General features: G+C 35.8%; 5 protein-coding genes across 12 annotated transcripts; 3 read left to right on the forward strand and 2 right to left on the reverse strand.

The window, feature by feature from the left end:
- The first annotated feature begins 707 nt into the window (after window positions 1-707).
- Window positions 708-23,667, forward strand: LOC124632286 (calumenin-B). The gene is made up of 8 exons (XM_047167062.1): window positions 708-726; window positions 16,808-16,898; window positions 17,047-17,270; window positions 19,148-19,307; window positions 19,898-20,024; window positions 20,755-20,876; window positions 22,236-22,351; window positions 23,428-23,667. The coding sequence occupies exons 3-8, from the start codon at window positions 17,053-17,055 to the stop codon at window positions 23,651-23,653; spliced, it is 969 nt and encodes a 322-aa protein (XP_047023018.1). The 5' UTR covers window positions 708-726; window positions 16,808-16,898; window positions 17,047-17,052; the 3' UTR covers window positions 23,654-23,667.
- On the forward strand, window positions 1,020-3,487 carry LOC124632289. 5 transcript variants are annotated; one of them, XM_047167069.1, is made up of 6 exons: window positions 1,047-1,120; window positions 1,211-1,418; window positions 1,653-1,832; window positions 1,960-2,323; window positions 2,476-2,544; window positions 3,064-3,487. In XM_047167069.1, the coding sequence occupies exons 2-6, from the start codon at window positions 1,218-1,220 to the stop codon at window positions 3,213-3,215; spliced, it is 966 nt and encodes a 321-aa protein (XP_047023025.1). In that variant the 5' UTR covers window positions 1,047-1,120; window positions 1,211-1,217; the 3' UTR covers window positions 3,216-3,487. The 5 variants fall into 5 exon arrangements, with proteins under 5 accessions (XP_047023029.1, XP_047023025.1, XP_047023026.1 ...); XM_047167073.1 differs by lacking the exon at window positions 1,653-1,832 and having other exon boundaries at window positions 1,020-1,120; XM_047167070.1 differs by lacking the exon at window positions 1,047-1,120 and having other exon boundaries at window positions 1,150-1,418.
- Window positions 1,047-13,111, forward strand: LOC124632288. 4 transcript variants are annotated; one of them, XM_047167064.1, is made up of 6 exons: window positions 1,047-1,156; window positions 10,781-11,042; window positions 11,277-11,456; window positions 11,584-11,947; window positions 12,100-12,168; window positions 12,688-13,111. In XM_047167064.1, exons 2-6 carry the CDS (start codon window positions 10,842-10,844, stop codon window positions 12,837-12,839), a joined length of 966 nt encoding a protein of 321 aa, XP_047023020.1. In that variant the 5' UTR covers window positions 1,047-1,156; window positions 10,781-10,841; the 3' UTR covers window positions 12,840-13,111. The 4 variants fall into 4 exon arrangements, with proteins under 4 accessions (XP_047023020.1, XP_047023021.1, XP_047023019.1 ...); XM_047167065.1 differs by having other exon boundaries at window positions 11,277-11,393; XM_047167063.1 differs by lacking the exon at window positions 1,047-1,156 and adding an exon at window positions 7,165-7,577 and having other exon boundaries at window positions 10,835-11,042.
- On the reverse strand, window positions 3,617-6,828 carry LOC124632284 (putative nuclease HARBI1). Its single transcript, XM_047167060.1, has 6 exons — window positions 6,492-6,828; window positions 6,022-6,212; window positions 5,804-5,936; window positions 4,881-5,022; window positions 4,361-4,803; window positions 3,617-4,205 (listed from the first exon to the last, which is right to left on the reverse strand). The coding sequence occupies exons 1-5, from the start codon at window positions 6,717-6,719 to the stop codon at window positions 4,406-4,408; spliced, it is 1,092 nt and encodes a 363-aa protein (XP_047023016.1). The 5' UTR covers window positions 6,720-6,828; the 3' UTR covers window positions 3,617-4,205; window positions 4,361-4,405.
- On the reverse strand, window positions 13,240-16,364 carry LOC124632285 (putative nuclease HARBI1). Its single transcript, XM_047167061.1, has 6 exons — window positions 16,115-16,364; window positions 15,645-15,835; window positions 15,427-15,559; window positions 14,504-14,645; window positions 13,984-14,426; window positions 13,240-13,828 (listed from the first exon to the last, which is right to left on the reverse strand). The coding sequence occupies exons 1-5, from the start codon at window positions 16,220-16,222 to the stop codon at window positions 14,029-14,031; spliced, it is 972 nt and encodes a 323-aa protein (XP_047023017.1). The 5' UTR covers window positions 16,223-16,364; the 3' UTR covers window positions 13,240-13,828; window positions 13,984-14,028.
- Window positions 23,668-24,524: the final 857 nt, after the last annotated feature.

A 24,524-nucleotide genomic window follows, 5' to 3' on the forward strand; every position in this document is an offset into this window, starting at 1 on the left:
ATAAGACATACATCTTATAGTCAAGTTTTTATCCTGCGCATGCCTACAACTTTCAAAAGTTTCCCTGAATTTCTCCGGGTTTCCATCATCAGATCCTGACCTGATGATTATGGGACCACCTGTGAGGTATACCCTATCAAACAAAATAATAATTTAATATAATAGTCCATTCATAGTTCTATGAACGATGTTTTCATAACAGCGCCTGAACAATTTTTAAAGCATTTTTTTCGTATGAAGGTGTAAAAAAAATGAATTAGAGAGTATGCCATATTTTTTTAAACACTTTTATCTTTTTTTTGAGATACGTCACTTTGTTATAGGACGTGGGGCAATTTTGTATGGATTGTGATCCGTCTTCTTTTGGGCCAGTTGGAATAGTTTGGGTAGAATATAGTCGTGTTTTCTCTGACTGGCAATACTCTTAGCTAAATTTGACAGATCCGTTCTGAAACTTTGTACAAACGCGAATTATTTAATTTTGGTTTAAAATTATTGTTATTTATTTTTGGTGTAATTGTGGAATTCAATAAAGCATAGATTAAAATATATATGAAATATATGGTGATTGTTCTTTCACTGTTTATTTCAATATGAGAAAGTATTCTAACAATTATTTACTTAACAACTATTTTAGCACTGCAGAGGTTTTCGAACGCTCACAGCATCCTTGCATTTTGTGATTTCGTGCCCTCCTCCCGCCCGGCCGGCCTCTGTCCCACGATTCAGTACCCTTATTCGCTAACTTTCGGATTTTCAGCTGTCAACTGGCCTCAGTTGTCAACCGAACTTTGATGTCAACTGACAATTCCAAAACATCGGTATTTAGTATCGCATGAAGTGGACATCAGTGGATATCTTTTCACGGTGCTTAACGTAAAAACTATGGTGACTAGCAGGGGTACTCTTGACAACTCTAGTTTTTATCGACTATTATACTGCTAAGGTGGAAATACCTTATTAGCATTACATTACTACGTTTGAGAGAACGCTTTATTTTCAACGTGTTATACATTTAAAAACAATCTGTCTCGGTAAAATTCAGTATTTGCTTTCTATTGTGTGTGAACTTGGTGTCTAAAGTTCCGTGTGGTTGAACAATATTTTAACTGAGAACATTGTGAGTATTGTAGTTATTGTGAATTAAACAACTTAAATTCCTGTTTTGCATGCAAAGCAATAATTGATACACCATTTTATTATTATTTAGGTTTAAAATGCCAGGACGCAGGAAAGTGTCACTGAGGCAAATGGAGCTGCTTCTAGAGTTTGCGCATTCCCATCGCGACATAGCGTTGGGCCGCTTTCCGCCAGGTCCTCAGGGAGTGCGGGACACTCGAGAAGCATGGCGGTCGATTTCGGTGGCACTTAACTGTGTCGGCAGCGGAGCCACTAAAACGCCGGACCAATGGCGCCGAGTACGTTTACTTCTTTATTTAAAAAACAGCACTTTAGCATGTTTGTATGGTGGCACGACTATATCTCATAATATTCACTTGCTTTTAATTTTGGATACTTACTTTGCATCTGTAAAACTTAATAGTAACTCATTGATAACTTTTTTTTATTTTGCTTTTTCTAAGTTTTTGTCACTGAATGAATGTAACATTGTTTGCATGTGTAACTAACCAGTAACTGTTTTTTTTGTCAAGTATTGGATAGAGTTCAAAGCAAAAACAAAAGGAAAAGCTGCAGACATGCGGAGGAGCACATCTGCGACTGGTGGAGGCCCTAACAGGCTGGTCCCTCTTAACTATATAGAGGAAAAGGTGCTGGCTTTGTTAGGCCCTGTTGTGGTTGAGGGATTGCCTGGTGTGCGCTTGCCCATTGATGTTAGTTTAATTTCATATAAATATAATTTAAGTTTTATTGTCATCCGCTTCATTGAAACTACTACTTTATTTGTCAGGATGTTATGTGGTTTCTTTACGCATATTGAAAAGAAAATTATTTCTTCAGATATTGTCACTTGGTGACCCACCAACTTCCCAGCCATCGATGTCTGGAGCTGTGGCTGTACACACCTCACAGCCTCCGGTGCCTCCTAAGCCCTCAACCTCTACTTATGATGAGCAGATAATGGAGGTTGAATGGCTTGACGACAGCCTTCTAGAGGGGACACAGCCTGTGGAGCAGATGCCTGCTGCAGAGGCTGTGGAGCAGATGCCTGCTGCAGAGGCTGTGGAGCAGACGCCTGCTGCAGAGGCTGTGGAGCAGACGCCTGCTGCAGAGGCTGCGGAGCAGACGCCTGCTGCAGAGGCTGTGGAGCAGATGCCTGCTGCAGGGGCTGTGGAGCCCACACTATCCAGTGAGGCTGCTATTAGTAAGTACTTCTTAATTAATAAATAAAAAACAGCTTTTTATTTTATTTTTACTAGGCCTAGCGATAAGCAAGTAGTAATTAGGTAGTAGTAATTGTATTGTAAGGTGTATTATCCTGTAGTTAAATCATTGTAATTATATATATTTTTCTAGGGAATTCTGAGAGAGATGGTCCACAATGTTCAACCCCGAGCCAGCGTCAACGACCACGACGAGCGAATGGTTAATAATTTTATTTCAATAACAAAAATTTTGATAATTTTACTACTACTATACTACTATTATATCGGGTGTGTCGTTCACAATCACATTAAATCATATCGCATATACTTTATGATATTCTATGGCGAATTGTAAAAAAAATAACCTAATCCATTCAGTGGTTTAACCACAGGAGTCATTTTTCGTTTTTATAATTTACAACATCATGTGTAAAGCAGAGATAAATTTAGGAGTATCGTATGTTTTGATCAGTTGACAGCTGTCAGGTTTCAAGGGAGAATTTCAATTGTTTGTAATGATTGTTTTATATGGTGTTCTAAGTTTTGCACATTTTTATTCCATTTACTTTGTTTGAAAAAATCATTTTTTTAGTTTTACGTATTTTTCTTTTTTCTTTGTGTTAATCGACATATATTAACCAGTATATTAACGCATTTCATTTAATGTGATTATGAACGACACACCCGATATATGCATGTAAGCCAAAAAGAAAAATAGTCACAAATATTATTTTTTCAGTTCGCAGAGAGGAGTCAATACCTCGTTGGGCCTATGACCTGGAATTGAGGAGAATAGAGGTGGAGACCCGACTCACAGAAGCAGTGGAGGGGATGCTTGGGGTTTTAAGAGACATTCGGGACGACTACCGCCGGCAAACAAACCGGGAATGATTACCTACTGCGTTGGTCTAGTTGTCGTTCCGAATGTTGCAAACAATGTATCCTCCGCGGCCCCCCCCTCTATCTTTTGGGTCCAATGTTTAAAAACGTCAGCGGTTTTACCCATGCCCATAGGACCCCTTGTAAGTGGATGTCTACACCCTACGTTGTGATTGTTAATTAGTTTTTATATTAAAAAAGATTTTAATTAGAATAATTATTATTAAGTGAAATTTTAAATAATGTTGTACCTTTTATTCTAAGAATAAATAGCGTTTATAAGACTTAACTAGTTTTATTTTAGGTACTTACCCTATTCATTTTACTAGGAGCTACTGCCTATCTTACCCTGATCAACTCAGTTAAAACAAAACTCCTTGGTAAGACTGGTTATTGGTAATTCAAACTCAAACTAAAATTATATTTTATTTATTTAAAATAGGCGCATAAAAGTTCACAAGTAGAAAAGCTCTTGCGAAATGTCAAGCTAGTTGCACGGTTCCAAGGAGTGGGTCTCATGGAGAAGAACCGGCAAGAAACTCCATAGACACTCTTTTAAAAAAAATCAATTTTTTACAATAATTTTCATATAGTGCTAGTTATCCCTGAGAAAGTTATACAATGCAAGTGAAGCTAATGTATTGAATGAATAAATTATATAAAACTATTTTAATGCAACTATGTTAAGAGGAAATTAAATTATATAATTCAAATAATGTTACTTGGTAAGCCAAGTTTTGAAATAGGTACCGCATCCTGCGGCTCGTTCAGCTCGCCTTGGTGGGGAAGTGCTGGGAATCTTGCACCTCGCATGCCCGTGGTCGCCGGGGAAGCCACATGTGAAGAAAGAAAAAAAAATGAGTTATTTTAACGACAGTCATCCCAATCAAATAAAATGGTTTTAAGTAAATATTTAAACTTTAGTTCTTACACATAGTGTTGCCGAATGTCCCGATTTTCAGGGTTTTGGGTCTGGGTCTGGGGGCGCCTCGCGATTTGTACCTGAAAAAAATAAAAATATATATAAATTTAGGTAATCGATATAAAACTATACTTGCACTAATAGCGTAGAAAGCATTGATTAAACATTTAAAATTACACTATTTATCTTATATAGTTTTGAAAAATTTAATAAATAATTTTAAAGTATTACTCACTAAATAGATAAATATTCTTAAACCATTAATAATGCCAGGAAGAGTTTATAAATTAGTCCTGGTATTCCATAATCTTTGGACTAGAATATCTCTGGTCCTTGAATTATCTAGATTTGCTGCAGCTCTAATCTGTTGGGAGATTTGGCTCTGTTCCAAATAGTCAGACTCTTCACTCTCAGGCTCCGGCAGAGGAACATTGTGTATGTTTGCTATATTGTGTAGTACAACACATGCATTCACAATTTTAGCCACAGTCACTGGGTCATAGTGAAGAACCCTATGTGCTAATAAACAGCGCCAACGATTCTTTAATACACCTATGCAACGCTCAACGGTATTGCGAACTTTGCAATGCAGTGTGGTGTAATGTTCCTCTGGTGAACCGACAGCAGCCTCTAATATAGGTGTCATCATCCAAGGGCGTTGTGCATATCCAGAATCACCTGAAATTTCAGTAATATAAGTAAAATACCTGTTTTATTTGAAAATACTTGACAAATACAATCCAATATTTATATACCTAATAGCCAACAATGCTCCCCAGATCTTTCCAATCCTTCTAGGTGAGATTTAATGCAGCATTGGTTCCACACAAATGAATCATGTGATGCACCTCCATAGGATGCATCAACATGCAGTATTTGCAAATTCGCATCACAAATCTGCAATAGATAGGTATAACATACTGTACAGTCAGCCATCAGCGCAAGTGCCAAAACCAAACAACTTGACATGGATCTTTTATCATTGATCTTTTTTTGTAAATAATTGTCGTACAAATTCTGGTCTACGCTGCCCTATGCGTCGAATGGTAGATACCTACAATAAAGCATTTATTGATATTGACATTTTTGTATGCTCTAAGTCCAAATTTAAGAATGATGTAATGAAACTGTTATTGGAAGTTGAATTAAATTGAATTTATTTATTTTATACCTACATATTACTCTTTGATTATAATATTATTATCATTATATTGAATTGAATATGTACGATTATGATCTTGATGTTTAATATGACTTGATTTTGTGCTGTATTGTTTTAATGTTAAATTGGATTTTGTATAATTTTATTGTTTATTATTGTGATTATGATGGTGATTTGATTTTGTTTCGTTTTGCAGTACCTATTTTAATTAATTATTTATTTGTAATGTTTTAATACCATTGCTATGTATAGTATTTATTGAATTAATAATGCTCATTTGGTGGCACTCATTACCTAATATTTTTGTTAAAATGAGGATAATGCAGTGGGCCACAATATTGTTATCACTCACCCTTATTGTTAATTTATTAGTATGTATTGTATATTGTGGTTGTTAATTGTCCCTAAATAAATAAAATAAAAATCTTTTATACATATATGTTAAAAAGTATTGATTGATTATACAGTAAGAAAAAAAATTGTGATAGAACATTAAAAAATGTGTTTAATACTCACCAGCAAAACATTTAATGAATGATAATGTTTTCTATTAAAAAAAGCTTCTTCATGGTCAGTGGGCCTTATTATAGCAACATGGGTTCCATCAATGCACCCAATAACTCCTGGGAATCCAAATTTTTCCATAAACCTGAAAAATACATTATTTCATGTTTATTACATATAAGGTAGAAAACAATTACATATATGATTAAAATAATATATAGCTAACATACACTCTCATGGTGGATTCCCGTTCTTGTTGAGTGGAAGGAAACTTTATGTACTTGAGTAGCACGTCCCGTACATTGAGAGCATCGGTTACCTCATGTAGGCACCTACTAAATGTAGGTTGAGACATGTTGCAAATGAATGAGGAGCTTCGTTGGTATGATCCATTTGCATAAAAGTTTAGGACTGCCAATATCTACACATAACAAAATTTGATGTTAGGTACAAAGTTTATCATCATAATTATTAATATTACTCCATCATCATTTCAGTGTTTAAGAATAACATTATTAATTTACGTAATACTAGCTTCCACTCGCGGCTTTCTACATACTTACCAAATTTCAACCAAATCTGTCCAACCGTTTTTGCGTGATTGAGTAACAAACATACATCCATACTTACATTCTCACAAACTTTCATATTTATAAGTAGGATTGGTATTTATTCAACTTTTTAGGTTATAAATTCATACTTTTAGCTCAATTGCAACAGCAGTGTTTCGTTGAGCACGTTGCAGAAATGGACGTAACTCTGCCAAAACTTGCTGAAACCCTGATTTGTTGACACGGAAATTTGCCATGAATTCCTTCTCCGGTAAATCCAGAGAATTGTTGCAATCCCGCAGTCGACGTTTCTGGATTCTGGACAAACTTCGTTTTCTCTCTTCGTCCGCAAATGCCAGCAAAAATGCACGCGACATTCTGTAACACAAAAAAGATAAAACAAATTAAAATAATACAATTAAAAATAACACTATTAAAAAAGGAACGACTCAGGGTTTATATTTCTATCGTATTCGCAAAATTAGAGAAATCTTATATGTCTGATGCAACAATAGAGTATAGACATCCCAGTGATGATTACCAAAATCGGGCATAAAACACTGCTATTTGTAGTGTATTTAAAAAAATGTCAGTGGCTGTCAATTTGATGTCCACTCATTGCCCGCTGGGCTTACGAAATCGCAATTTAACGTTCATCGATACAGAAACAGCTGTCAAAATGATCTACGGTGGACATCAGACGCTGTCGGTGCTCATGACGTCATCGCAGTTGGTAACTGGCGTTAGCAAATAAGAAAATAGCGGTTTGACAGTTTACCGATGTATACTTTACCAAATGATGATAACTGCGAGCTGTCAGTGGAGTTAGCGAATAAGGCCCCAGTACCCTTATTCGCTAACTTTCGGATTTTCAGCTGTCAACTGGCCTCAGTTGTCAACCGAACTTTGATGTCAACTGACAATTCCAAAACATCGGTATTTAGTATCGCATGAAGTGGACATCAGTGGATATCTTTTCACGGTGCTTAACGTAAAAACTATGGTGACTAGCAGGGGTACTCTTGACAACTCTAGTTTTTATCGACTATTATACTGCTAAGGTGGAAATACCTTATTAGCATTACATTACTACGTTTGAGAGAACGCTTTATTTTCAACGTGTTATACATTTAAAAACAATCTGTCTCGGTAAAATTCAGTATTTGCTTTCTATTGTGTGTGAACTTGGTGTCTAAAGTTCCGTGTGGTTGAACAATATTTTAACTGAGAACATTGTGAGTATTGTAGTTATTGTGAATTAACCGTCAAATCCGTAGCGGACCCCTGTTGGATATGGGTGCAGGTGAGACAAAGAAAACACATGTATCCTGAACGACTGTTATATTTCGAATGTAAGAACGTACGATTAAAGTGAACATTGAATGATTGAATGTTTGACGAATGATTGAAGTAGGTATGCTTTATATAATCTTGGATATTTGTAAAGGAGGTATTATACGTACATCGTGCGTATATTCCAACAGCCCCCCTCAAATGTACAAGCATTTTATACAATCATAAGTCAAAAATCGTTTACCCAAACTTGGCTGCAAAACATATGGGTGCAGGTGAGACAAAGAAAACACATGTATCCTGAACGACTGTTATATTTCGAATGTAAGAACGTACGATTAAAGTGAACATTGAATGATTGAATGTTTGACGAATGATTGAAGTAGGTATGCTTTATATAATCTTGGATATTTGTAAAGGAGGTATTATACGTACATCGTGCGTATATTCCAACAACCCCAATCGGGGTCTGAACATCAATGTCACCGTAAGCTCGGTTTAGACCCCAATCGGGGTCTGCGAATCAGTCATACATTTTCCTAATTGTTTACGCTCATATTTATTTTCTTTCCAATCAAACCGCATTTGTGAGTACTAAATAAAATAATTAAATAAATTTAAATTATTTTTACGCATTCAAACCTTTCATATTTAGCATCCCGTTAGAAATATACCTTTTTAAAATCCAATCGTAATTACCGCGAATTCTGATCGAACTCGCCATGTTTGTTTACATTAGTTGTTTTTTTAAATTTGAAGACGCATAGACAAGATGGCGACGGTGATAGAAGTTTTGCATCGAATGATCCGATTCGTTAAAATAAAGAATCGATTTAATAATTTTATATTATTTGATATTATAATATTACTAAATTGCACTTTTGTATACTTATCATAATCTGAAAATAAATTAGGAAAAGTAAAATGACTTAATTTATTTTGAAAAAAAAAGCTAGAAAATCAGTGGTAGAAAATACGTTGTAGCCGGAATAAAAAAAATCTTCGGTTTTTAGGGTTTCTGAAGACGGCAAATGAAGACTTATTTATTTCTTCGGGTGTTTTATGTGCAGAATTCCTGTAGACCTGCCAAACTTAATGGCGATTCGTTACTTCAAACTTTTTAACTGAGCGGCAAAGCTATTTGACGAGAGCTGTAGTTAGGTGTAGTTATCGCAAAATTTTATGACGATTTTATTGTTTGAAAGGGAAAATAGGTAGTCGGAAGTGCTACTCGCTGTTCATCGAAAGTTGGTCCAAGATGGAAAGATGGCCGCCGCCGACTTATTTTTAACCGACTTCCCAAAAAGCGGAGGTTCTCAATTCGACCGTTTTTTTTTTGTATGTTTGTTACGCGATTACTCAGCCATTTATTTATCGATTTTGATGATTCTTTTTTTGTTTGATAGCGTATACTTCCGAGGTGGTCCCATTATCATCAGGTCAGGATCTGACGATGGAAACCTTGAGAAATCGAGGGCGACTTTCGAAAGTTGCAGAAATACATAGGGTGAAATCTTATCACTCAGGTGTTTGCCTGGTATAGTTCGGCCATTCAGAGAATGCGTTCCTGACACGTCGCGATTGAACTGACGACGTAACTTTGCAATGGCGTTGCAGTTACGATAAAAATATTTTTGCTGGTTGTTTACCGTTTTAACAATTGAGGAGCATTAAAACAACATTATTATATCAATAATCAATGAATGTTATTACGTCGTCAGTTCAATCGCGACGTGTCAGGAACGCATTCTCTGAATGGCCGAACTATAGCACTATTCAACAGTGAAGGTTTTGAGCTGACCCGATGATGGAGACCAGTGAAGGTCGAGGGAACTCGACAACTGAATATAAACTTTCTCGTGTTTGGGCTTATATTATTCGTATTTACGAGGCCTCTGCAACAGTGAAGGTTTGGAGCTGACCTGATGATGGAGACCAGAGAAGGTCGAGGGAACTCGACAACCGAACTTCTCTCGTCTCCATCATCAGGTCAGCTCTAAACCTTTACTGTTTCATAGTGTTATCAGACATACATCTGAGTGTCAAGTTATAACCTTATCTATGCTTACAATTTTCGAGAGTTGCCCTCGATTTCTCAAGGTTTCCATCATCAGATCCTGGACCTAATAACAAATATGGGGACCCCTTTCGACCAAAAACAAGCATCCAAATTGAGAACCACCTCCTTTTTAGGGATTCGGTTAAAAATATTTGGTGACTTTAAAATCAATCAATTATTATTATTGTTTCTCATCATCAAATAAGTACATGACTTTGGTAGTTACAAATTGCATTATATTTCAGAACGCCAGGCTTACCCTCCGCCGAAACAAAAATCTTAGAATTGTTGAGAAATAATATAAGAATAAATTAAAATTCCGTAATAGGTAATAAAAATTCAATTAAAGTTAAAAATTATTACGAATGACGCAACACCAAAATAAATAATACATATAAAAATTTAATGCTAAAAACTTTCATAACACTTAAATATCATTTTTCTTAACAACAAAAACAAATTGAACCTATAATTTAAAATTAATTAATAAAATTGAAATAAGTTGCTATTAAAAAAATATATATAAAATTGGTATTCGATTATTTATAATAAATATCCGATTTAGGTATCGAATGCACACCGCTGATTGAAAAAAAAAAAATACTCTATTCCAAATCTACTTCTTGTCTGTGACTTTGATCTTGTAAATTGTTCATTTTTATTGTATATTTTATGTGCTGATTTTTTAGTTATTGAACATAAATAAGTGCACGAAATGTGTTGCAATGGATTGAAAATGTTATAAATATGACGTTTGTGTTGTGTTTGAGAAAGTGATGCGATTATTTATTGGTAAGTTTTCACCAAATTTGAAAGGCCTAACTTTTCGATAGACTTAAAAACACCGTAATTTTTATCTTTTTCTGAATTAACTGACCCCATTTGACCTTCGCACGTTGTTGTCAAATAAGTGAGCTCTAAAGTTATAGTTAAAATACTTCTGATCAGGCATTACGGACTTAGAATTCATGTGTTGAAAGTTAGTACAAATTTTTGACTTCCATGTCGCGATTCAAAATATCCCGCCGAATCAACGGTAAAGTCATATGTCAAAACCTTGTCGAGCAGAGGGGTTAAACAACTTAAATTCCTGTTTTGCATGCAAAGCAATAATTGATACACCATTTTATTATTATTTAGGTTTAAAATGCCAGGACGCAGGAAAGTGTCACTGAGGCAAATGGAGCTGCTTCTAGAGTTTGCGCATTCCCATCGCGACATAGCGTTGGGCCGCTTTCCGCCAGGTCCTCAGGGAGTGCGGGACACTCGAGAAGCATGGCGGTCGATTTCGGTGGCACTTAACTGTGTCGGCAGCGGAGCCACTAAAACGCCGGACCAATGGCGCCGAGTACGTTTACTTCTTTATTTAAAAAACAGCACTTTAGCATGTTTGTATGGTGGCACGACTATATCTCATAATATTCACTTGCTTTTAATTTTGGATACTTACTTTGCATCTGTAAAACTTAATAGTAACTCATTGATAACTTTTTTTTATTTTGCTTTTTCTAAGTTTTTGTCACTGAATGAATGTAACATTGTTTGCATGTGTAACTAACCAGTAACTGTTTTTTTTGTCAAGTATTGGATAGAGTTCAAAGCAAAAACAAAAGGAAAAGCTGCAGACATGCGGAGGAGCACATCTGCGACTGGTGGAGGCCCTAACAGGCTGGTCCCTCTTAACTATATAGAGGAAAAGGTGCTGGCTTTGTTAGGCCCTGTTGTGGTTGAGGGATTGCCTGGTGTGCGCTTGCCCATTGATGTTAGTTTAATTTCATATAAATATAATTTAAGTTTTATTGTCATCCGCTTCATTGAAACTACTACTTTATTTGTCAGGATGTTATGTGGTTTCTTTACGCATATTGAAAAGAAAATTATTTCTTCAGATATTGTCACTTGGTGACCCACCAACTTCCCAGCCATCGATGTCTGGAGCTGTGGCTGTACACACCTCACAGCCTCCGGTGCCTCCTAAGCCCTCAACCTCTACTTATGATGAGCAGATAATGGAGGTTGAATGGCTTGACGACAGCCTTCTAGAGGGGACACAGCCTGTGGAGCAGATGCCTGCTGCAGAGGCTGTGGAGCAGATGCCTGCTGCAGAGGCTGTGGAGCAGACGCCTGCTGCAGAGGCTGTGGAGCAGACGCCTGCTGCAGAGGCTGCGGAGCAGACGCCTGCTGCAGAGGCTGTGGAGCAGATGCCTGCTGCAGGGGCTGTGGAGCCCACACTATCCAGTGAGGCTGCTATTAGTAAGTACTTCTTAATTAATAAATAAAAAACAGCTTTTTATTTTATTTTTACTAGGCCTAGCGATAAGCAAGTAGTAATTAGGTAGTAGTAATTGTATTGTAAGGTGTATTATCCTGTAGTTAAATCATTGTAATTATATATATTTTTCTAGGGAATTCTGAGAGAGATGGTCCACAATGTTCAACCCCGAGCCAGCGTCAACGACCACGACGAGCGAATGGTTAATAATTTTATTTCAATAACAAAAATTTTGATAATTTTACTACTACTATACTACTATTATATCGGGTGTGTCGTTCACAATCACATTAAATCATATCGCATATACTTTATGATATTCTATGGCGAATTGTAAAAAAAATAACCTAATCCATTCAGTGGTTTAACCACAGGAGTCATTTTTCGTTTTTATAATTTACAACATCATGTGTAAAGCAGAGATAAATTTAGGAGTATCGTATGTTTTGATCAGTTGACAGCTGTCAGGTTTCAAGGGAGAATTTCAATTGTTTGTAATGATTGTTTTATATGGTGTTCTAAGTTTTGCACATTTTTATTCCATTTACTTTGTTTGAAAAAATCATTTTTTTAGTTTTACGTATTTTTCTTTTTTCTTTGTGTTAATCGACATATATTAACCAGTATATTAACGCATTTCATTTAATGTGATTATGAACGACACACCCGATATATGCATGTAAGCCAAAAAGAAAAATAGTCACAAATATTATTTTTTCAGTTCGCAGAGAGGAGTCAATACCTCGTTGGGCCTATGACCTGGAATTGAGGAGAATAGAGGTGGAGACCCGACTCACAGAAGCAGTGGAGGGGATGCTTGGGGTTTTAAGAGACATTCGGGACGACTACCGCCGGCAAACAAACCGGGAATGATTACCTACTGCGTTGGTCTAGTTGTCGTTCCGAATGTTGCAAACAATGTATCCTCCGCGGCCCCCCCCTCTATCTTTTGGGTCCAATGTTTAAAAACGTCAGCGGTTTTACCCATGCCCATAGGACCCCTTGTAAGTGGATGTCTACACCCTACGTTGTGATTGTTAATTAGTTTTTATATTAAAAAAGATTTTAATTAGAATAATTATTATTAAGTGAAATTTTAAATAATGTTGTACCTTTTATTCTAAGAATAAATAGCGTTTATAAGACTTAACTAGTTTTATTTTAGGTACTTACCCTATTCATTTTACTAGGAGCTACTGCCTATCTTACCTGATCAACTCAGTTAAAACAAAACTCCTTGGTAAGACTGGTTATTGGTAATTCAAACTCAAACTAAAATTATATTTTATTTATTTAAAATAGGCGCATAAAAGTTCACAAGTAGAAAAGCTCTTGCGAAATGTCAAGCTAGTTGCACGGTTCCAAGGAGTGGGTCTCATGGAGAAGAACCGGCAAGAAACTCCATAGACACTCTTTTAAAAAAAATCAATTTTTTACAATAATTTTCATATAGTGCTAGTTATCCCTGAGAAAGTTATACAATGCAAGTGAAGCTAATGTATTGAATGAATAAATTATATAAAACTATTTTAATGCAACTATGTTAAGAGGAAATTAAATTATATAATTCAAATAATGTTACTTGGTAAGCCAAGTTTTGAAATAGGTACCGCATCCTGCGGCTCGTTCAGCTCGCCTTGGTGGGGAAGTGCTGGGAATCTTGCACCTCGCATGCCCGTGGTCGCCGGGGAAGCCACATGTGAAGAAAGAAAAAAAAATGAGTTATTTTAACGACAGTCATCCCAATCAAATAAAATGGTTTTAAGTAAATATTTAAACTTTAGTTCTTACACATAGTGTTGCCGAATGTCCCGATTTTCAGGGTTTTGGGTCTGGGTCTGGGGGCGCCTCGCGATTTGTACCTGAAAAAAATAAAAATATATATAAATTTAGGTAATCGATATAAAACTATACTTGCACTAATAGCGTAGAAAGCATTGATTAAACATTTAAAATTACACTATTTATCTTATATAGTTTTGAAAAATTTAATAAATAATTTTAAAGTATTACTCACTAAATAGATAAATATTCTTAAACCATTAATAATGCCAGGAAGAGTTTATAAATTAGTCCTGGTATTCCATAATCTTTGGACTAGAATATCTCTGGTCCTTGAATTATCTAGATTTGCTGCAGCTCTAATCTGTTGGGAGATTTGGCTCTGTTCCAAATAGTCAGACTCTTCACTCTCAGGCTCCGGCAGAGGAACATTGTGTATGTTTGCTATATTGTGTAGTACAACACATGCATTCACAATTTTAGCCACAGTCACTGGGTCATAGTGAAGAACCCTATGTGCTAATAAACAGCGCCAACGATTCTTTAATACACCTATGCAACGCTCAACGGTATTGCGAACTTTGCAATGCAGTGTGGTGTAATGTTCCTCTGGTGAACCGACAGCAGCCTCTAATATAGGTGTCATCATCCAAGGGCGTTGTGCATATCCAGAATCACCTGAAATTTCAGTAATATAAGTAAAATACCTGTTTTATTTGAAAATACTTGACAAATACAATCCAATATTTATATACCTAATAGCCAACAATGCTCCCCAGATCTTTCCAATCCTTCTAGGTGAGATTTAATGCAGCATTGGTTCCACACAAATGAATCATGTGATGCACCTCCATAGGATGCATCAACATGCAGTATTTGCAAATTCGCATCACAAATCTGCAATAGATAGGTATAACATACTGTACAGTCAGCCATCAGCGCAAGTGCCAAAACCAAACAACTTGACATGGATCTTTTATCATTGATCTTTTTTTGTAAATAATTGTCGTACAAATTCTGGTCTACGCTGCCCTATGCGTCGAATGGTAGATACCTACAATAAAGCATTTATTGATATTGACATTTTTGTATGCTCTAAGTCCAAATTTAAGAATGATGTAATGAAACTGTTATTGGAAGTTGAATTAAATTGAATTTATTTATTTTATACCTACATATTACTCTTTGATTATAATATTATTATCATTATATTGAATTGAATATGTACGATTATGATCTTGATGTTTAATATGACTTGATTTTGTGCTGTATTGTTTTAATGTTAAATTGGATTTTGTATAATTTTATTGTTTATTATTGTGATTATGATGGTGATTTGATTTTGTTTCGTTTTGCAGTACCTATTTTAATTAATTATTTATTTGTAATGTTTTAATACCATTGCTATGTATAGTATTTATTGAATTAATAATGCTCATTTGGTGGCACTCATTACCTAATATTTTTGTTAAAATGAGGATAATGCAGTGGGCCACAATATTGTTATCACTCACCCTTATTGTTAATTTATTAGTATGTATTGTATATTGTGGTTGTTAATTGTCCCTAAATAAATAAAATAAAAATCTTTTATACATATATGTTAAAAAGTATTGATTGATTATACAGTAAGAAAAAAAATTGTGATAGAACATTAAAAAATGTGTTTAATACTCACCAGCAAAACATTTAATGAATGATAATGTTTTCTATTAAAAAAAGCTTCTTCATGGTCAGTGGGCCTTATTATAGCAACATGGGTTCCATCAATGCACCCAATAACTCCTGGGAATCCAAATTTTTCCATAAACCTGAAAAATACATTATTTCATGTTTATTACATATAAGGTAGAAAACAATTACATATATGATTAAAATAATATATAGCTAACATACACTCTCATGGTGGATTCCCGTTCTTGTTGAGTGGAAGGAAACTTTATGTACTTGAGTAGCACGTCCCGTACATTGAGAGCATCGGTTACCTCATGTAGGCACCTACTAAATGTAGGTTGAGACATGTTGCAAATGAATGAGGAGCTTCGTTGGTATGATCCATTTGCATAAAAGTTTAGGACTGCCAATATCTACACATAACAAAATTTGATGTTAGGTACAAAGTTTATCATCATAATTATTAATATTACTCCATCATCATTTCAGTGTTTAAGAATAACATTATTAATTTACGTAATACTAGCTTCCACTCGCGGCTTTCTACATACTTACCAAATTTCAACCAAATCTGTCCAACCGTTTTTGCGTGATTGAGTAACAAACATACATCCATACTTACATTCTCACAAACTTTCATATTTATAAGTAGGATTGGTATTTATTCAACTTTTTAGGTTATAAATTCATACTTTTAGCTCAATTGCAACAGCAGTGTTTCGTTGAGCACGTTGCAGAAATGGACGTAACTCTGCCAAAACTTGCTGAAACCCTGATTTGTTGACACGGAAATTTGCCATGAATTCCTTCTCCGGTAAATCCAGAGAATTGTTGCAATCCCGCAGTCGACGTTTCTGGATTCCTGGACAAACTTCGTTTTCTCTCTTCGTCCGCAAATGCCAGCAAAAATGCACGCGACATTCTGTAACACAAAAAAGATAAAACAAATTAAAATAATACAATTAAAAATAACACTATTAAAAAAGGAACGACTCAGGGTTTATATTTCTATCGTATTCGCAAAATTAGAGAAATCTTATATGTCTGATGCAACAATAGAGTATAGACATCCCAGTGATGATTACCAAAATCGGGCATAAAACACTGCTATTTGTAGTGTATTTAAAAAAATGTCAGTGGCTGTCAATTTGATGTCCACTCATTGCCCGCTGGGCTTACGAAATCGCAATTTAACGTTCATCGATACAGAAACAGCTGTCAAAATGATCTACGGTGGACATCAGACGCTGTCGGTGCTCATGACGTCATCGCAGTTGGTAACTGGCGTTAGCAAATAAGAAAATAGCGGTTTGACAGTTTACCGATGTATACTTTACCAAATGATGATAACTGCGAGCTGTCAGTGGAGTTAGCGAATAAGGCCCCAGTTCCGATTCGATATTTCATCCCGATTGTGTTATCTTCCCGGGAACGAGGAAGTTTACGTGGTCGTGTTGACGTGGCGGTATCCAACGGGTACGTATTTTCATGCCGCATTGAGTAGGATTTATAGATTTAATTACTCAATTCTTTTTTATAGACATACTTAGATTTCTATGTTTGTCCAAGAGCGTTTTATTGCGTGGACGTGAGTTTTATGTTAATAGTTGTATTGTTTTAACAGATTAGGATGCTGAGGTCATTGTTCGTGGCTTTGGCCGTTTCGGCCGTTTTTGCCGGGGTGCCGACTCCTGAAGAAACGAAGAGGATAATGGATCGACTGTCGGAGGCGGAACATTTTAAGAATGAACACCATAACAAGCAGTTTGATCACGATGCCTTTTTAGGTGAAGATCAGGCGAAGACATTCGATCAGCTCCCTCCTGAGGAAAGCAAAAGGAGACTAGGGTGAGTTAATTGTTTGTAGATTAAAATTTTGCTATTTATTTGTTCTCTAATATTATTTTTCTTTAAAGTACACTAACTAGTGTTCTAGTCATAAGGTTGAAAAGTTTATTATTAGAATTTATTTTCTTTTGCAGTTGAAACAACAAACTGAACTTCAGTTTGTTTTCTTTCCATTATTTTTCTGTCCTTCTTATTAAGAATCCTTATAATCAAGAAGTAGCACTTCTAACTAGTAGGACTTAATTGTATGATTTTATATGTTTGTCTGAATTTCTACTGAGATTGATTCTTTATTTATTATAATTGAATGATGAATAATAATTAAATTATTTAATGAAATCAGTCATCAGTTCTTGCTTTCACAAAATATATATAAATCCAGACAGTATTCTAGCAAGTTCCAGACAAAAATAATTACAAACTTCCTGCATCTTGAGATTATCTCAGTGTGTCAATGATCTCACCCACACACACGATGTGGGTTAGTTTAACTAAGAGATAACAATTCAGCACATCTGTGTTAACTGTCCGTTATTTTTAACCTACGTTTGTTCATGTATTCTTACTCAAAATTACTGTCTACTGACTGAGGTCATCTAAGGTATTCCAATTCCAAAAAACAATGTACCTCTATTATACTAATAAAACAGCATAACCAACAGTAGGCTATATATCAGTGTAGAATTTCGTTTAATCAGCCTTGTAAAAGTTTAATAATAACTTATTGTTTGCTATAATAGCTTTCTTTATGTAAATTATACTTTGTTAGTTGAAGTTATAGATATTTATACATATTATTAACAGACAAACTGTATGATATTAAATATCTGTTGTATCAGGTTTCATTGCAAACTATGACATCATAATAATGTCTTGATCAGCGTCATGTTACACTTATTATAAACCTATGCTCAATTCTTTATCAGCTTTCCATAATATTCAGGTAATCCATTTTATAAGATAGGAATAATATAGTCGAAGGTACATATGACTTTGTGCATATATTATAGGTACAGATAAAGAAGTTAACATTAACCATAGCTTTTATTTAATATTATTTCTATCAAGTATAAATTAGTTCATCTAACAATACATACATATAAAAATATATTCAATTCATTTTAATTGGAAAATCTCAAGAACGTTTAAAAGAACAGTTAATCAAACAGTCTTGATTAGTTTGTAATGTGTGTATAATCGCACCATGTAATTCAATTAGAATTCATAATTGTAAAGATTCTGTTATCAGGTGATTTCAATTTGCGATTTTATAATAACTAAAATTGCAATTATTAGAAACAATAACCCCAAGTTTTTAACAGAAAAGAAAAAAATGCTATTGTTTATACATTAAAATTAAATACTTTCAACTATGAAATGTATTTATAATATTGTTTAACTAATTAAATTACAAATTAACATAATTATTACAACTTTATCCTTATGTTGTATAGAGCTAATAATAAATTATATTGTCATATTGCATTCAATTCAATGAGATCAGATAGACAGAATTCTAATCAAAGAGTCTGCATTGCATGTCTTCTATTGGCTAATTAAATATTTATGGCATAGTACAAATTCTAGTCAGCCAGTTACTCAATAAAGTAATGTAATGCTTCCTCTTTAGAAGAAACTACACTACAAAAAGTAGCAATACAGATATTGTAAAAAAACTGCAACAATTCTTAAGAATTGAATAGATTTAAATTGAGTAAACATCTCAAGAATGTGATTAATTATTTCCTAAATGATAAAACTTTAACCTACTAAGAATATCTGCCGTTGCCATATAGAACATAAAAAGTTCATCAATCATAGTTCAGTGACCCCATTATCAGGCGCGTATGTGAATAATTTGATTATGTTTGTTCTAGAATCATCGTTGACAAGATTGACGGTGACAAAGACGGGTTTGTGACGCTAGTGGAACTGAAGGATTGGATCAGGTACACTCAGAAACGGTATATCAATGAGGATGTTGACAGGCACTGGAAGCAGCACAACCCTACCAATGATGATGTCATTCCTTGGGAGGTGAGATGTTATACAAATAGGTTGATTAGATTTGAAATATTTTGGTACCTGGTGGTTACCTACACATGTTATCTACATGTGTAGGTAACTGTAGTTTATGCTCATATTAGATGCCCTGTCTCTGAAGACTCAATCAATGCATCATTGCATGTTTGTGGATTTTATATTACAGGAGATTTTATAGACAGTTTTTTTATAGCTAATACTGTTAGACTGGGCAAAATATCTACTATGTCACCCCCACGATGATGACGGTTTCTGTGATAACAGGAGCATTATCACTCGTAGCTTTTATCACGTCGCATTTTTTGACCATGCGTTCAGCTTATCTGACCACAAACTGGCCATTGAGTCATTATCACTCAGTTTCGCAGATTATAACGATTTTAAAATTGAATATGGAACAATCAATCATATTTTTTTAAAGCTGTTTGTCGTTTGTTTACATTCTCAAACCATTGAATTGAATGGACGCATTGTTATCAATGAAACAATTGCTGAATCGCATGAGAAAGTTCTAGAACACAATTTGTACAAAATCGCGACATGGTATTGTCATTAATACTTTTTTTCTAATAATATCTATACAGGCATACAGGAAAAATGTCTATGGCTTCATGGATGAGATGGACCCTAAAGAACTCAAGCTGCCCAACAGTGAAGGATTTACTTACACCAACCTGTTGAAGAGAGACCGTAGGAGATGGACTTACGCTGGTAAGTAATATTTGCGACAAAAATACCAGAAAGATTTTATGAAAGCTTTCGCCAGCAGTTTCACCCGCGTCCTGTGGAAATTACTTCGAGCACCCACGGAAAACAGCTTATAGCCTTCCTCGATAAATGGTTATCTAACAATGAAATAATTTTTCATATCAGCCTAAAACTTCCTGAGATTTACAAACAAGCCATCAAACAAACTTTTCAGTTGTATAAAAAGTCGCTAAAGGCCAGCCGGTACTTATTTGCTAGGTTATTGAACGGTAGAACCTACATAACACTGTTTACTGTTAGGTACCTACCTTGTTACGTAAAGAGGTGAGCATAGCTATTATATGACCTACTTATTGTTCTATTGGAAGTTGTAAGTCAATTGAAGGAAATGGGTCATTGTTGTGCTTGTGGCGGGGAAATGAGAATCGTAGATTGTGTGAACGTACTATAAAAGTGGTCTGCAGATTGTTTCAAGTGTAACTAGTTTGGATATAGGAAAGTATGACTTGAAATAAAATACCGTCTCTTTACCAGTTCAGAGAATTGAGCTTTTAACCATACAAAATTAAAAAAAGCGAATATATCTCGCAGCCAACCATTTCTATAGGGGCTAACTACAAAACTTATCCTATATCTTTTTTTTTTTTTAATCTATATGAAGTACACCAAGTACCATGAAGTTACTTTCGCGTTAATACCATCAATAACATCAATACTTTTTATAAAATTCCAGACGCAGATGAGAACGACGCGCTGAACCGCACGGAGTTCGCGGCGTTCCTTCATCCGGAGGATCACTCGGAAATGAGGGACGTCGTCGTACTCGAAACTATGGAAGACATCGACAAAGATCATGTAAGTATAACCTAGTTCTCGCCAACCTTATTGTCGTCACTGGAAATTGCGCGAGTCGCAGTGTGGAAACCATTTTTATGTATCAGCGTATAGCGATATATAAGGTGCTTTAATATTACCTGCCAGGACTTGAATGGGGGGTAGTATTGCGTTTATAGATAACAATAGTAAAGATAAAGGTCTCTGCACACAGCGGGCGCGGCGCGGCGGGACGGGACGGCGACGCGACACTGAGCAGTTGTAATGTACTAGATATTACGGAGGCCGCCACACAGAGCCGTCCCGCTCGGCGCGACGTGACGCGACGATCTAGTACATTGTGTCGCGTCGCCGTCCCGTCCCGCCGCGCCGCGCCCGCTGTGTGCAGAGACCATTAATAATTGATTATTTGTCATATTTTTTTTCATACAAAAAAAATACGTATAAATTTGACTTAATTTTTTAGTTTAAAACCATCCAGTAGAGTTGCGCGTTGCCCCTCTCGCAGAACAGATAGAAAGAGATAGCAGTTGTTTTCATTGACAAAGCGACACTACGCGCGTAATTTGTGAACAACGTTATGCATAGTAGAGCTAATGTTAATTTAACTTGTTTAATGTCTCAAATTGAATTTACTGTTCCGGGGAACGAAATTTCTTCATTACTGTAATCTATAAACGCAATACTACCCCCCATTCAAGTCCTGGCAGGTAATATTAAAGCACCTTATATGCTACATGCGCGTAATTTCCCAAAATTTCAGTGCAGGTATCACTAATAACTAACTAAAACTAACACTAACTAAAATCATAAGTGGACCACTCAAAAGATACATTTTACTTCTTAATTCAATGTTGGTGCTACATAAGCGGGCTGCAACGAATTTTAGAATATACTGTAGCCGGGTATATCGTTGCAAAGTAAATATTCAAGCGAAGACGATGTACTATCCGGGCACGGTCGGTAAAGTGGCGCGTTTAAAAGGATTCGTCACAATTCGCTAAGGTGGCTACAAATACGTCTCGGCCGTACAAAAGCGAACAACCCGATTATGTTGGTACATACACGATATTATGTTGGTAACGCGACAGGAAACTTTGCCTGCTAACATAGCCCTGGCACAGCCACCAAAATACATTTAACTAAATATTCCCCGCAGTTTCACCCACGTCCCGGGGGATCTTCTTCCCGTCCTTGTGTAAAATATAGCTTATGTTAACTGGGTTTAGTTTAGCCTCACAACAGTGATATTTTTTCAAATCCGTTTAGTATTTCTGGCGCCTTCACAAAAACATGTTCCTTCTTTATTATATTAGTACAGATTGGGCAGGGGAATAATAGTGATGGTCAGTGTAATAATAGTATCGTTTAACATTACAGGACGGCAAGGTGTCCTTAGACGAGTACATCGGCGACATGTACAAGCCTGAAGACGGCGAGGATGAAGAGGAACCAGACTGGGTCAAGCAGGAGAGGGAACAGTTCCATGGATACAGGTCAGTTGTGAACAAGCATTTTTTGAATATCGAACGCTAGAATAATACGGAGATTTTTAAACGAGTTCACAAAAAGGAGGTTGTCAATTTGGATGTTTGTGTTTTTGTATGTCTCGGTTTTATTTATTTATTACTATCACACAGATACTTTGCTATTACAGACATTAACATTTTAGTACATAGAAGGGTCAGTTGTGTTATATTGATAATCAGAATCAATCTGAGAATCAAATCTGGTATTCAAATTGGCTTCTTCATTCTTAATTAAATAGTACGATTGTGTCGAACACAAACACGTTTGTAGGAGCTCTAAGTCACGGTGCACACATCTAGGCACATTAAATAAATTCCATAAATAATGGCAAGGTTTTATAAAATCTTGTGCCATTATGCACATTAAATTCGTTTATTCTATTGCCTGAAATCCATATATCAACGTAATATGAATGACATCACGCAAATTCGAGACATTCCTACATTCAGTTCATTGTACTTTCGCAACAATTCAGTCACTTTGATTCACAAATCATTTCAATTACTAGGCGAGAGATACCACAATAATACCAATTTAACTCCATTGAATGTATTGACACGAAACGATTGGACCGGTTAGGCAATGTCTATTTAAAAGTACTTTGTAAAGATCTATGGTTTGAGCTCATAAATTGAGTATTGACATTTAAACGCGAATTTTTGGGGCATCAATCTTTGCATTTATGTTGCGGCTAAAGCCCGAAGTTTACAGCTAGGTGTAGCCAACCATATGCGATTAAACTTATTTCTATTCTCTTATCTTCGGTGAGAACTTATGTGTAGCCGCACACCCGTGGTTACAGTTATGAGAAACCAATTTGTTTTTCGGTTTTTCAATTAAGCATTTTGGCTTTGCTTTAAAATTCTTACCTTGTAAGGACACACGAGAGAGATAAGCAAGTATATAAAGTTCTTAAGGGAGTACATAAGGAGGTAAAGAGTGCTTGTAGCCACTATGATGAAGGCTACACTTAGTAAATCGATAAGAGATAAGAGGAACAACTATTATTTACTTTTTCACCAAAACTTCCCATTAATTACAGAGACACAGACAAAGATGGTTTCATGGATGAACACGAAGTCAAGGACTGGATCGCCCCTCCCGAATTCGACCACGCCGAAGCCGAAGCAAGGCATTTAGTCTTCGAAGCAGACACGGACGCTGACGAAAAACTCACCAAGACAGAGATCTTAGACAAATACGATCTCTTTGTTGGTTCCCAGGCCACAGACTTCGGCGAAGCACTGGCACGTCATGATGAATTTTAAATTTAGAAGCAAATTAAAAAAAAAATGTTTTAAATTAAGAAGATTCTATCGAAACAATCTCAAGCTAGTTTTAGGATACGTCTTCCATTCATGTTGTCCGTCATTCATTTCATACATTGCGATCTTAATTTTTATGAGAATAAAGCTTATGGCACATTATAGCGGCACCGCAACAGCACGGCAGCAGCACGGCTGCAGCACGGCGTCGTCTCGAATTAAGACTACGGCGCGCCGCTGGCGCGCCGGCCGCGAGGTGTAAGCTTGCTGTCACCGCAAACTCAATATTATTTTAAGACAGTTATGATTGAACACGACGTAATGACGTTGTTTCGCTGTCGGCGCGCTGTACGCATGAGGTCAGCACGCGGGCGGCGAGTCGAGTTGTGTGGAAGCGGCAAGCACGCTGACTGCTCGCCGTTGGCTTTTTCATATTGACATTACGAAATATATTATAATATACACGATTTAATGCTCTAAATTGAATGACAACTTAAATGCTGGTGTGGAGCCGTGCTATTGCGGTGCTGCTATACTGTGCCATGACCCTAAATATTTTGTAAATTGGCAAAATAGCAATAAGCAGCTAAAAATGGCCAGTAAATGTTTCTGAGTAAATTAAAACGTGATAAAAATATTTTGAGGCTGGTAACACAGATTAAAATTGAAGGAGAATTGTATCTAAATGATATGTTGCATATGCAAGCCAAACGCCTACTCTGTAACTTAAATGAACACTCAGCCATATAATTCTAGAATCTCTGTGTGGCATTAAGATTTATGTAATAACTTAGATTTTAAGTATTAGTTTCTAACAACAAAGCCAAAGTTATGTTCCAGTGATGATTGATACAATATTTTCGAAATTGAAATA

The sequence above is a fragment of the Helicoverpa zea genome, chromosome 8 (genome assembly GCF_022581195.2).
Source record: "Helicoverpa zea isolate HzStark_Cry1AcR chromosome 8, ilHelZeax1.1, whole genome shotgun sequence".
Lineage (NCBI taxonomy): Eukaryota > Metazoa > Arthropoda > Insecta > Lepidoptera > Noctuidae > Helicoverpa > Helicoverpa zea.